The following is a 12,500-nucleotide window of genomic DNA, read 5'->3' as shown; positions in this document are numbered from 1 at the left end:
AGAAAGGCTATTGACGCTATAGATTATGATGGTGGCGGTACTGCTACGGGCTTGGCTCTTGACGAAGTACGTACCAGTGTCTTTACAAATAAAAGAAAATCTGCTGCTGCAAAAGTTTTAGTTTTGGTCACAGATGGACAGTCAGATAATGAAATGAAAACAGTAGCGGCAGCTCAGAAACTGAAAGATGCTGGCGTCACTATATTTACAATTGGAGTTGTCAATCCAAGAGTGTCTGAGTTAACTGCAGCAGCAAGTGAACCCAGTTGTACACATTACATCGACTTGAAAGATTATAATGAGATTGATTTTATTGTGAGGGAAATTGAATCTGATTCCTGTAAAGGTAAGTCTGCCGTCTAATAATTGTCATTATCAGTGGTGGTGGTAAGCGGCGAGCTGGCAGAATCGTTAGCAGGCCGGGTGAGATGCTTAGCAGCATCTGCAACTATGTTCTGAGCTCAAATTCCGCCGATGTTGACTTTGCCTTTCATCCTTTCGGGGTCGATAAATTAAGTACCAGTTACGCACTGGGTTCTATGTAATCGAATTAATCCCTTTGTCTGTTCTTGATTTCCCTCTCTATGTTTAACCCTACCGTGGGCAATAAAGATATATATATATATTTATTATATATATATATATATATACATATATATATGTATATATATATAGTGCTATATATATATATGCATATATATATATAGCGTTATATATAGTGCTATATATGTATATATAGTGTTATATATATATATGTATATATATTGTATATATATATATATACATACTATATATACATATACATATATATTAATGTATGTTTATATATAAATATTTATAATTATATATTTATTATACATATACATATATACATATACATACATATATATATATGTATGTATATGTATACATATATATATATACATATATACATATATATATATATATATATATATATATATATATATATATATATATATTATATATATATATATACATATATATATACATATATACATATACACACACACATATATATATATATATATAATAAATATATGAAAGAATGGAGCTGAACGACGATTAACAAAATTCCTTTATTTTCGACATATGTTTCGAAGGCTGCATATTCCTAATTGTGAAGGAATATGGAGTACATTATGCCGCTTTCTCATCAGGAAAAGCAAGGAACTTATATCAGCATCAAATATATAGGAATATTTTTATATTTATAATGGAATTTTATATTTTTATAAAAGGAATGTTATATTTTTATATTTATAAAGGAATATTTTAAAGAGACACTCATTATCGCTATGGGCTCCGTGTGAGCAATCAAAAGTTTTTTGTGCATTTGATGCTGACATAAGTTCCTTGCTTTTCCTGATGAGAAAGCGGCATAATGTACTCCTTATTCCTTCACAATTAGGAATATGCAGCCTTCGAAACATATGTCGAAAATAAAGGAATTTTGTTAATTCGTCGTTCAGCTCCATTCTTTCATATATTTATATTTTAAAAATAAACATACAAATTTCCACACGAAAGCACGTAATCTATGCCCTAGGCACGTAACTTCAACCGTGTTTTTTGTGATGTGAATTTGCTACCCAGGTATTGGTTAATTTCGAATTATCCTTAATAAGATAATTCATTCAACTACTCAAATATATATATATATATATATATATATATAACACTGAAGAAGGGGAATATTCCTTGGGCTGTATTGTCTTGTACTCCGTTTTTCGTTGTTTGAAAAAAATGTCTTCGTTTCTCATTGTGTTCAACGTTTTCTAGTGTCCTGTAGCTAAATATGCATGTATATATGCATATAGATGTAGGTATGTACATATATGTATGTATATATACGTATGTTTATATATTATTTATGTTATTATATGATCTAACGCCACGCATCCATCTCCAAGTAAGTTATATCTGTCTATCTATCTAACTATCTATCTATCTATCTATCTATCTATCTATCTATCTATCTATCTATCTATCTATCTACCTATCTGTCTATCTATCTATCTATCTATCTATCTATCTATCTATCTATCTATCTATCTATCTATTATCTATCTATCTGTCTGTCTGTCTTTCTATCTGTCTATTCGTCTGTCTGTCTGTCTATCTATCTATCTATCTATCTATCTATCTATCTATCTATCTATCTATCTATCTATCTATCTATCTATCTATCTATCCATATATATATACAGTATATATGTGTGTGCATGTGTGTGTGTGTATACATATATATATGTATACTTTTTATCTTATATTAAACTTTTTAATACTTTTTGATAGTTATATATATTTAATAAAAAAAATTATTTAACAAATAAATAAATAAATAAAAAATATATATATATAAAAATTTATAAAAATATATTAATAATTTCATATTTTAACTTGAAATTTAAATAATTTAAATTTTAAATTTTTATTTTATTTATTTTGTATATTGTATTAATTATTTTTATTTTTGTTTTGGTTTATGGTTTCACTGTTTGATTTGCCTAATAGTAGTTTTATCTCTAATTTAATTTATACATACATACATACATACATACATATTTTTTTTCTTTTCTTTTTTTTTCTTCTTTTTTACACATCGCTGGTCACAATGCGTTCGCATTGTTTTAGCCTTCGAATGACGCCACCCCGCTGGCTAAGCGAGCAGGCCAACAGAAGAAAGAGTGGTGAAAGAGTACAGCAGGGATCACCACCCCCTGCCGGAGCCTTGTGGAGCTTTTAGGTGTTTTCGCTCAATAAACACTCACAATGCCCGGTCTGGGAATCGTAACCGCGATCCTGCGACCGCGAGTCCGCTGCCCTAACCACTAGGCCATTGCGCCTCACACACAACACACACACACACATATATATGTATATATATATATATATATATCTGTAAAGCTGTAAAGTTACGTCCCTAAGTATGTATATACATGCAATACGTCCCCTCGTGGGGCTTCTAAAAGTCAGTTCTATCATGATGAGCAGGTTTTTATAAACTTGTATCCCCAGGTATCCCGCTTCTTCGCCATTTCCTCTATGGGGCACATATATCTATATTATATTTAGTTTAACTGCTATGTTGTGCCTCCTTAAACGTCACCTTCTGTTTCCAGCTCCGACCGTTGTTGAAGAACACACTCAGTTACGTAATAACGCCATTCCTAAAACTAACGAGACAAAACAACAAGTCCTGCAGATCACCAACACGACAAAGTCCGCCTTGGATACAATAGTTGTGGTAAGACGAATATTCTAGAACTACATCAACTGAATTGTAGTTTTCTATTTTTATGGAGGATTGGGAAAGAAGGGACAGTGCCCATAAACCTCTCGGTCCTTCCAGGACTGGTTGATCACATTCTAATTTTTTATTTTGGGACATTTATAGCTGCAAGATAAATGTGGTCAATGGAGGGAATTCTGAAGAGAGGATTAACATTGGTGGGGAGAAAGGATTGGGTATAGCTAGTTCTGAGAAGACATTGTTGTAGTAACGCTAGAATAAATAACAGGAGGCGCAGGAGTGGCTATGTGGTAAGTAGCTTGCTTAGCAACCACATGGTTTCTGGTTCAGTCCCACTGCGTGGCACCTTGGGCAAGTGTCTTCTACTATAGCCTCAGGCCAACGAAAGCCTTGTGAGTGGATATGGTAGACGGAAACTGAAAGAAGCCCGTCGTATATATGTATATATATATATGTGTGTGTGTATGTTTGTGTGTCTGTGTTTGTCCCCCTAGCATTGCTTGACAACCGATGCTGGTGTGTTTATGTCTCCGTCACTTAGCGGCAAAAGACGCCAATAGAATAAGTACAAGGCTTGCAAAGAATAAGTCCTCGGGTCGATTTGCTCGACTAAAGGCGGTGCCCCAGCATGGCCACAGTCAAATGACTGAAACAAGTAAAAGAGTAAAAGAGTAAAAGAGGAAGAGACAGTGGGTTTATGGAACAAGGTTTGGACACCATTTCTAAAGGAATTATTCAGATGAAATCAGGGGCACCGTACATGTTATACCATTTTTGCTATCTCCAGGTTAGTGTCCAGTTTGATGTGGTCACTCTGTATATTATATCTGTTGTTATTTTCTACAGGTGAAGGTCCAGTGTGGTGTGGTCACTGTGTATGCTTCATTTCACAACAGTTATCCCAATGAAGCCGACTACGACTACAAGACTTCGGCAACTGACTATCAGCCGGGGGAATTATATCTTGCAGGAGAATCAGAACTTAATAAACTTGCCCTTACTGTCCTTTCCAAAACTCGATTTGATCTCAATTCCTCAGCTTGTGACAATCCTTCCTATGACATCTACATGAACCCAGTAGGTAAGCTACTTCGTTTTCTTTTAAACATTGTTCTATAATCATTATGTCATTAAAGCTGGGACAGTGGATTATGGAATAAGCAGAACCCTTTAGCATTTGAACTGACCAAATGATGAAATGCTAAAGAACATTCCTGGGGATGTCTATGTATATAAGTCTATCGATACAACTCCTGACCCAGAGGACGTCATCAACTATCCAATAGAGGTACTCAATTCCTTTGAGCCCCCCGGACTACCACCACACATTCTCAAACTTAAAGTTGGTGCCCCTATAATGCTCATTAGAAATTTGGTTCCCCCAAAACAATGCAATGGCACACGTTTGATCGTTAAGTCCTTATCTCCCACCGTAAACTTATATCAATATTTGCCTGAATAATCATCATAACTCAGTGCAATCATTAACAGTACTTTCAAGCAATCCAGCCCCGAGCATCGCCGGGCAATTCTGCTAGTAAGAAATAAAAAATATTTTTATAAAACATATAACTAGATCACAAAAAGTATAAAAGTGAATAATGAATATATAATAAGTAAAAAAACTACGTACGTTTCGTGGATATAATTAAATTCGAAATACAATTAAATTTAAATTTAATTGAAATTAATTCAATTTAAAATTATAGTCAATCTTCAGGTTAACAATAATAGTTAAATAAATAAGCAAATAGAGTTAAACATTATTCATTTAAAAAAATAAATATAATAATGATTTTTCTAATAGAAGAAACCCCATTAACTAAAATTGAAATTTAAAACATTCGGATCAATTTCCTACAATACATGTATTATGTTAAATATTAAAGGTAAAAAAAAATAGAGTAAATAGATTGAAAAATGTATTTATCTGTGAAGATATAATTTAGCTTAAAAAAACATTAATAAACTATAGAATATCTTTAACCTAGTTATACTCTAATATTTAATAACCAAACTATTTAGCAAAACAATCATTATTAATATTTTTAGATTTTAGTTCGCATATATTAATTATAAAATAATAACACATAAAAAGAAGTATCTAAATCATAATCAACAAATATAGTAATTATAAATCTATATTTTTTATATAAATAAAGACAAACATATAACCAATAAATAAATTAGTCCATTATTACTTACATAAGTATTATAGCTATATTTAGAAACATTTATGAAATACAAATTAAGAATTGAAAAATTCCAAATTAAAAACGTATAACCGGTGTTATAAAATACTTATTATTACTATTATTAAATGTAATAGTACTAGATACATAAAATGACTAGAAATATAATAAGAAACTCATAGTTAATTAAATAAATGTTCATATCTAAATTATCATTAACAAATTAAAAATTATAAATTTATATTTAACAATCAAGAATTATATAGAGTACAATAATATTTCTTAAATAAAAAAAGTTTACTTAGACTTAGATAAACTTAGATATGTTTCGACCAAAGATTGGTCCAGGCCATGTCTAACTTAATAGCACCACCTGATAGGATTATTCGAATCCTGTTTAAGTCAAGTTTTGTTCAAGTAGTGAGTTCTTGTTGGGTGAGTTGTATCCAATTATGGGTGGCTTATCTGGTATTCTTTGAAGGAATCTATCCAGACTCTGTTTAAAATTGATGGGATCCTTTTCCTCTTTGATCTCCCTCGGGACAATGTTAAATAGGGCAGGGCCTGTTGAGGAAAAGAAATTATGTTGCAGTGTACATGTATGTTGTGATCTTGAATTGGACAGGGGACGTATAGCCCGTGGTCCAAGTCTTGGATGAACCTTGAAGCTAATGTTTAGGTCGTTTGGGCAAAGTTGGCGGTATATTTTCCACATCGTACAAATGATGTACCGCTCACGGCGACGCTGGAGGGAGTAAAGTTTCAAGGCTTTAAGGCGATCCCAATAATCGAGAGCAGCCATGCCTTCAATTTGTTTAGTGAGTGCCCTCTGGGGTGACTCAATTCTGGAGATGTTTTGTCTTGTGTGAGGAGACCACAGTGGGCAGCCGTATTCAAGGTGTGGCCGTACAAAGGAGGAAAAAAGTGGTATGATGACACCTTGTTCTCTGGACCGGAAAGTTCTTAAGATCCAGGAACTCATCCTACGAGCTATATCGACCTTTTTGTTGATGTGTGCACTCCAACTGAGATCGTCATCAACAATTACACCCAGGTCTCTGATACTGTTAGAGGCTGTGAGCGGTTCCCCTGAAGGAAGAGAGTATGGTTGTTTTAGTGAGGAATTTCTTCCAAAATGCATCAGCTCAAATTTTCCCTCATTCAGTTGCAATTTGTTTCTGTCTGCCCATTGACTCACAGCATATAGATCAGACTGGAGTTGAGTTCGGTCTGCTTCTTCATTGACGATTTGCTGGAGCTTAGTGTCATCAGCAAATATTTTCACTTTGCAGTAATGTACGACACTGGAAAGGTCGTTTATGTAAATTATGAAGAGTAGCGGACCCAAAACAGTTCCCTGGGGAACACCGCTGGTGACTTTTGCTGGGTTTGAGTGGACTCCATCAACTACAACATGTTGTGTTCTATTCGCCAGGAAATACTTAATCCAGTGTAGAACTTTTCCACGGATTCCAACATTTGCCAATTTTGAGAGTAGGATATTATGGTCTACCCTGTCGAACGCTTTACTGAAGTCAAGATATATGACGTCAGAGTTCGAACCTGTTCCCAAGGCTTTGAGTTCATCTTCAATGTGGTGTAAGAGCTGTGTTAGACAGTCCCTGCCACAGCGAAAGCCATGCTGATTTGCATTTAGGAGTTTGTGGGTCTCCAGGAAGTCAGCTATCCTTGATCTTAACACTTTTTCTTCAAACACTTTAATGATGTGGGAGGTGAGTGAGATTGGGCGATAGTTGACTGCGAGGGATCTGTTTCCCTGTTTGAAAACCGGGATGACCGACTGGGATAGAAACTGTTTCGGTATATAACCTGCGTCTAACGAATTTCTCCAGAGGTTGGTCAGAGGGACTGCAAGTTGGTATCTACATTCCTTCAGGAGACTAGCGGGAAATCTATCAGGGCCTACAGCAGAGTAATGTTTGACCTCATTTATTGCTGCTACGATGTCAGTGGCAGTGAAGGTTATGTCTGAGATTATGTGTTGGGAGTCAACTTCGTTCGTTTCCCTTACGTCAATATCAGTGGGAACACTAAAGCGTATCATAAACTAAAAAATTTGAAAAACGAAAAACGTCTACAATATACATGCAATACATCCCCTCGTGGTGCTTCTAAAAGTCAGTTCTATCATGATGAGCAGATTTTCATAATCTTGTATCACCAAGTGTCCCTGTTCTTTGCCATTTCCTCTATGGGACACATATATTTATATTATATTTTGTTTAACTGCTATGTTGAACCTCCTTAAACTTCACCTTCTGTTTCCAGCTCCGACCGTTGTTGAAGAACACACTCAGTTACTCAATATGGCCATTCCTAAAACTAACGAGACAAGACAACAAGTCCTGCAGGTCACCAACACGACAAAGTCCACCTTGGGTACAACAGTTGTGGTAAGACGAATATTCTAGTACTATGTCAACTGAATTATGTTTTTATATTTTTATGGATGATTGAGAAAGACGGGACAGTACCCATATACCACTCAGTCCTTCCAGGACTAGGTGGTCGCATTCTAATTATTGATTTTGGGACCTTTATGGCTGCACGATAGATGTGGGCAGCGGAGGGAATTCTAGAGAGGGGTTGACATTGAATGGGGAGAAAGGATTGGGCGTAGTGGTTTGTACAGGAAGAGTGAGGTTAAGACTCAGAGTGTGTGATGAGGAGGGTAAAGGTGGGTATGGTATGGTTGCCTTTGAGGGGCTGGTATTCAGATAACTAATTCTTAGAAGACGATGTTGTAGTAACAGTAGAAGCGGCAATAGGAGGAGACAGTGGGTTTATGACTTCAAGATTAATGTGGGCAATGGAGGGAATTCTGAAGATTGGGCTGACATTGGTGGGGAGAAAGGATTGGATATAGCTAGTTCTGAGAAGACAACGTTGTAGTAACGGTAGAATAGATAACAGGAGGAGACAGTGGGTTTATGGAAGAAAGTTTGGAATCGCTTTCTAAATGAATCAGTCTAATGAAGTCAGGGATACCGTATATGTTATAGCCCTTATGTTTTCCTCCGGGTGAGCATCCAATTTGGTGCGGTCACTCTGTATGTTACATCTATGGTTGTTTTTCCCAGGTGAATGTCCAGTGTGGTGTGGTCACTGTGTATGGGTCATTTAACAACAGTTATCCAAATGAAGCCGACTACGACTACAAGACTTCGGCAACTGACTATCAGCCGGGCAAATTATTTCTTGTACAAGAATCAGAACTTGATAAACTTATCCTTACTGTCCTTTCCAAGAAACGATTTGATCTGAATTCCTCAGCCTGTGACAATCCTTCCTACAACGTCAGCTTCAAGCCAACAGGTAAGCTACTTCGTTTTCTTTTAAACATTGTTCTATAATCTTTATATCTTTAATGTAAAGGCTGTAGATTACGGAATAATCAGTGAAAGCTTTAGCATTTAAACTGGCCATATTCTGCTCAAATATCCTACCTGTTTTATGTTCAGACTGTCAAGATATGGCCTCTTGTGCCTAACCTATGATGTCATTCTAAAAATATACAATCACATTATCGAAATCTCAAACCTATGAGATATTTCAGGATTAATTCGAAGCAATATGAATAAACAAATGTTAAATTTGAGAGAATAATCTGAATACTAAAGGATTAAATTCACTCAACATGAATAGAACAAAGCCAAATGTCTGTGTGTTCAACTAGGAAATAAAGCGAGCCGGGCCTACAGGTTTGAACGGCAGTTTTTCCTAGCAGTGTCATATGAAATTGTCACCCATAATTATGACCCTAGTATCGATCTATTGCATTTCAATCTGTTTTAGGGTTAGGGTTAGTTAGGGTTAGGGTTAGGGGTGGGTGAAGGGTATCTTTTTTTCTTCACAAATGTAAATAAATCCAAACGAGGGACATATTCATACGGCACAGAATGTTTTCACCTCAATAGACGTCATTGATTGGTTGAAATTGCAAAAATTAAAGAAAAACAACATATATCTTACAAACTATAGAATTTTCTCAATAATGCCAAGAGAAAAAGATGTTTTATAAACACATTCTACCAGTATACGAAGTTTAAAAGTGTTTAGTTACGTGTTAAAAAACTGCTGGTCAAACCGAAAAGATTTGGAACAGGCCACTAACTAAATTCCAATCAGTTGTAGTGAAACTGCAAACCGTGTCCAGGTCACATTTGGTCAACAGATACATTAGCACCTGAAAAAATTAGTGGAAATTGAATTAAGGAATTTTTTTTTTTCTTTTCATGACATAAACATCTCTCGACGATGCAATTGTTGTTGTTCCATGTAGTGGAGTGCTTCCCTCTGGATTTATTCACCAATCTGATTTTCAAGGTTTGGTTTGGAAGTACAACCCTCCCCCCACTGCCAACACTGTTCTTACTACTGCCTCGACCGACACCACTATATACACTACTACTACTACTACTACTACTACTACTACTACTACTACTGCTGCTGCTGCTGCTGCTGCTACTACTGCTACTACTACTACTACTACTACTACTACTAACTACTACTACTCAACAAAAAACACTCGCACGCACGCACTCACACACACACACAATATATATATGTGTGTGTGTGTGTGTGTGTGTGTGTGTGTGTGTGTGTGTATATATATATGTATATGTATATATATATATAATATATATATATATATTGTTTCAGCTCAGAGCTGTGGGCATGCTGATACACCGCCGTTGCATATATATTTGTATGTATATATATATGTACATATATATATGTATATATATATGTATATGTATACATATATATGCATATATATATGTATATATTATATATATATATATATATACATATATATATCTATCTATATCATATATATATATATATATATATATATATATATATAATATATATATACAAAATAAGAAAATGGAGGAATACACCTGAATCAATAATCAACTACCAGATAATACCCATTCACATAATTTATTAATGTACATATTCTTGTATAGGTGTACCTTCTCTTATATTCATATTTGAATTGTACTTTATAATCTCTGAAGAGGCCTTCGGATATATATGTAAGTATCTCATTTATAACCACATATTACCTTAACACACCTGGCTAATACGAGCATAATGAGATACTCATATCTACATGGCTGAAACAGCTGTAAGATCTAGCTAATATTTATATTTATATTTATTTATATTTATTTATACGTATTGTACTTATTGTATCATATTACTCATTGATGAACACGGTTTTGTTTTGTATTATTGTGTTTGATCTTGATGTTCTTATGTAGTTGGTGAATAAATTATGTGAATGGGTATTATCTGGTAGTTGATTATTGATTAAGGTGTATTCCTCCATTTTCTCATTTTGTATTATGAATTTGAGGTAAAACATTTTACCGTCGCCCATATAATACAATAAATGAATTAATTGCATCGCAATTCTTAGCATTTATGTATTAACTTTATTGGGTGATTTACTGGCAGTATATTGGATATATGTTATCCCATAGAGGGTTACACTCACAACCCCTATCTCATTTTGTATATATATATATATATATATATATAGTCAAAAAGACTATATATATAGTCTTTTGATTGAATGTTTTTAATTTTAATTAAATTCCATTTCCCTTTGATATATATAATATATATATATATATATATATATATATATATATATATATATTATATATATATATAATCCAACTGTAATCCTGTTTAGATGTTCTCACTACCAATGGAAGGTCTGTCTATTTCTGTTCTAACATTTGTCTTTTTCTCTAACAGCACCCAGAACTGAAATGGTTTGCCTTGTAAAAGAAGTCAACAGCCCATGTACTGCAAAGCAACTCGACTCTGCATGTTACAATAGTAAGTACGTACAAGACTTTAGCCCACAAACATCAACTTTCCCTTCGAGATTGTTATTGGTACTCGTAATCCAGAGACCACAAGTTCAAAACCTACCGCTGCAGACCTTCGGCTGTGCAAAAAAAAACAAAAAAACTTTCTTGGTGTCAGTGCTATGAAATGTGTGTGTGTGTGTGTGTTTTGTGGACACTCTTTACTCTTTTACTTGTTTCAGTCATTTGACTGCGGTCATGCTGGAGCACCGTCTTTTACTCGAGCAAATCGACACCAGAACTTATTCTTTGTAAGCCTAGAATTTACTCTATCGGTCCCTTTTGCTGAACCGCTAGGTTACGGAGACGTAAACACACCAGCATCTGTTATCAAGAGATGTTGGGGGGACAAACACAGACACACAAACATATACACACACACATATATATAATATATACGACGGGCTTCTTTCAGTTTCCGTCTACCAAATCCACTCATAAGGCTTTGGTCGGCCCGGGGCTATAGCAGAAGACACTTGCCCAAGGTGACACGCAGTCGGACTGAACCCGGAACCATGTGGTTGGTAAGCAAGCTACTTACCACACAACCACTCCTACGTGTGTGTGTGTATTTTTGTAATTTTGTGCCTCCATTATAAACAAGGTTTTCTTTGCAGCGACACCTGTTGTTGGTGAAGTCAGTCAATTGTATAATAACAGTATTCTCGGGAATGACGAGATACAAGAACGAGTTTTGGAAATCAGCAACAGTACAGATTCCTCCGGAAGTACGATTCTGGTAAGATGATCCTTCTTCAACATCAGCTACATTTTTTATTCTATTTTATGGTCACGTGATTCGTCACATGTGCTGATAAGTTTGGGGTCAACGCCAACAGACCTTGACGCCCCACCGAAACTAATCAGCTTCATGTATCTGGGATACTGGGATACTCTATCGCTCTACCACCGCATATATCTCTATGAGATATTTAGAAACTTCACTGAAAATATATATATATATTTACGAAGTCTAGACAAATATCTTCAGCTAGCAGGCCTTGCAACTCTAGACCGGTGATGGGCAAGACCCTGAAACATGCGTGTCTCTAGATGCAGGCCTAGCTGTTGGGGGTGTTTGTCTTCCCTTCGTAAATAAATAAGGACACAGGAAATGTGTCAAGG

At 35.0% G+C, this 12,500-nt stretch overlaps 1 protein-coding gene across 4 annotated transcripts in view; it reads left to right on the top strand.

Moving 5' to 3' along the window:
- The window catches only part of LOC115230178, a 19,197-nt gene that overhangs the window by 2,303 nt on the left and 4,394 nt on the right, over nucleotides 1-12,500 (top strand). The window contains exons 2-8 of one of the 4 annotated variants that reach the window (XM_029800387.2): nucleotides 1-346; nucleotides 3,144-3,268; nucleotides 4,121-4,355; nucleotides 7,756-7,880; nucleotides 8,568-8,802; nucleotides 11,260-11,343; nucleotides 11,993-12,114. The exon at nucleotides 1-346 is cut by the window's left edge and continues 212 nt beyond it. In XM_029800387.2, the coding sequence (XP_029656247.1) occupies nucleotides 1-346; nucleotides 3,144-3,268; nucleotides 4,121-4,355; nucleotides 7,756-7,880; nucleotides 8,568-8,802; nucleotides 11,260-11,343; nucleotides 11,993-12,114 (1,272 nt within the window). Of the gene's footprint in view, nucleotides 347-3,143; nucleotides 3,269-4,120; nucleotides 4,356-7,755; nucleotides 7,881-8,567; nucleotides 8,803-11,254; nucleotides 11,344-11,992; nucleotides 12,115-12,500 lie in introns of all 4 variants that reach the window. The other 3 variants (XM_036499541.1, XM_036499540.1, XM_036499539.1) reach the window with 3 other exon arrangements.

The sequence above is a fragment of the Octopus sinensis genome, unplaced genomic scaffold (assembly GCF_006345805.1).
Source record: "Octopus sinensis unplaced genomic scaffold, ASM634580v1 Contig14745, whole genome shotgun sequence".
In the NCBI taxonomy this organism is placed as follows: Eukaryota; Metazoa; Mollusca; class Cephalopoda; order Octopoda; family Octopodidae; genus Octopus; species Octopus sinensis.
The sequence above is the reverse complement of the archived record's forward strand: the minus strand, read 5'-3'. Positions and strand labels throughout refer to the sequence as shown.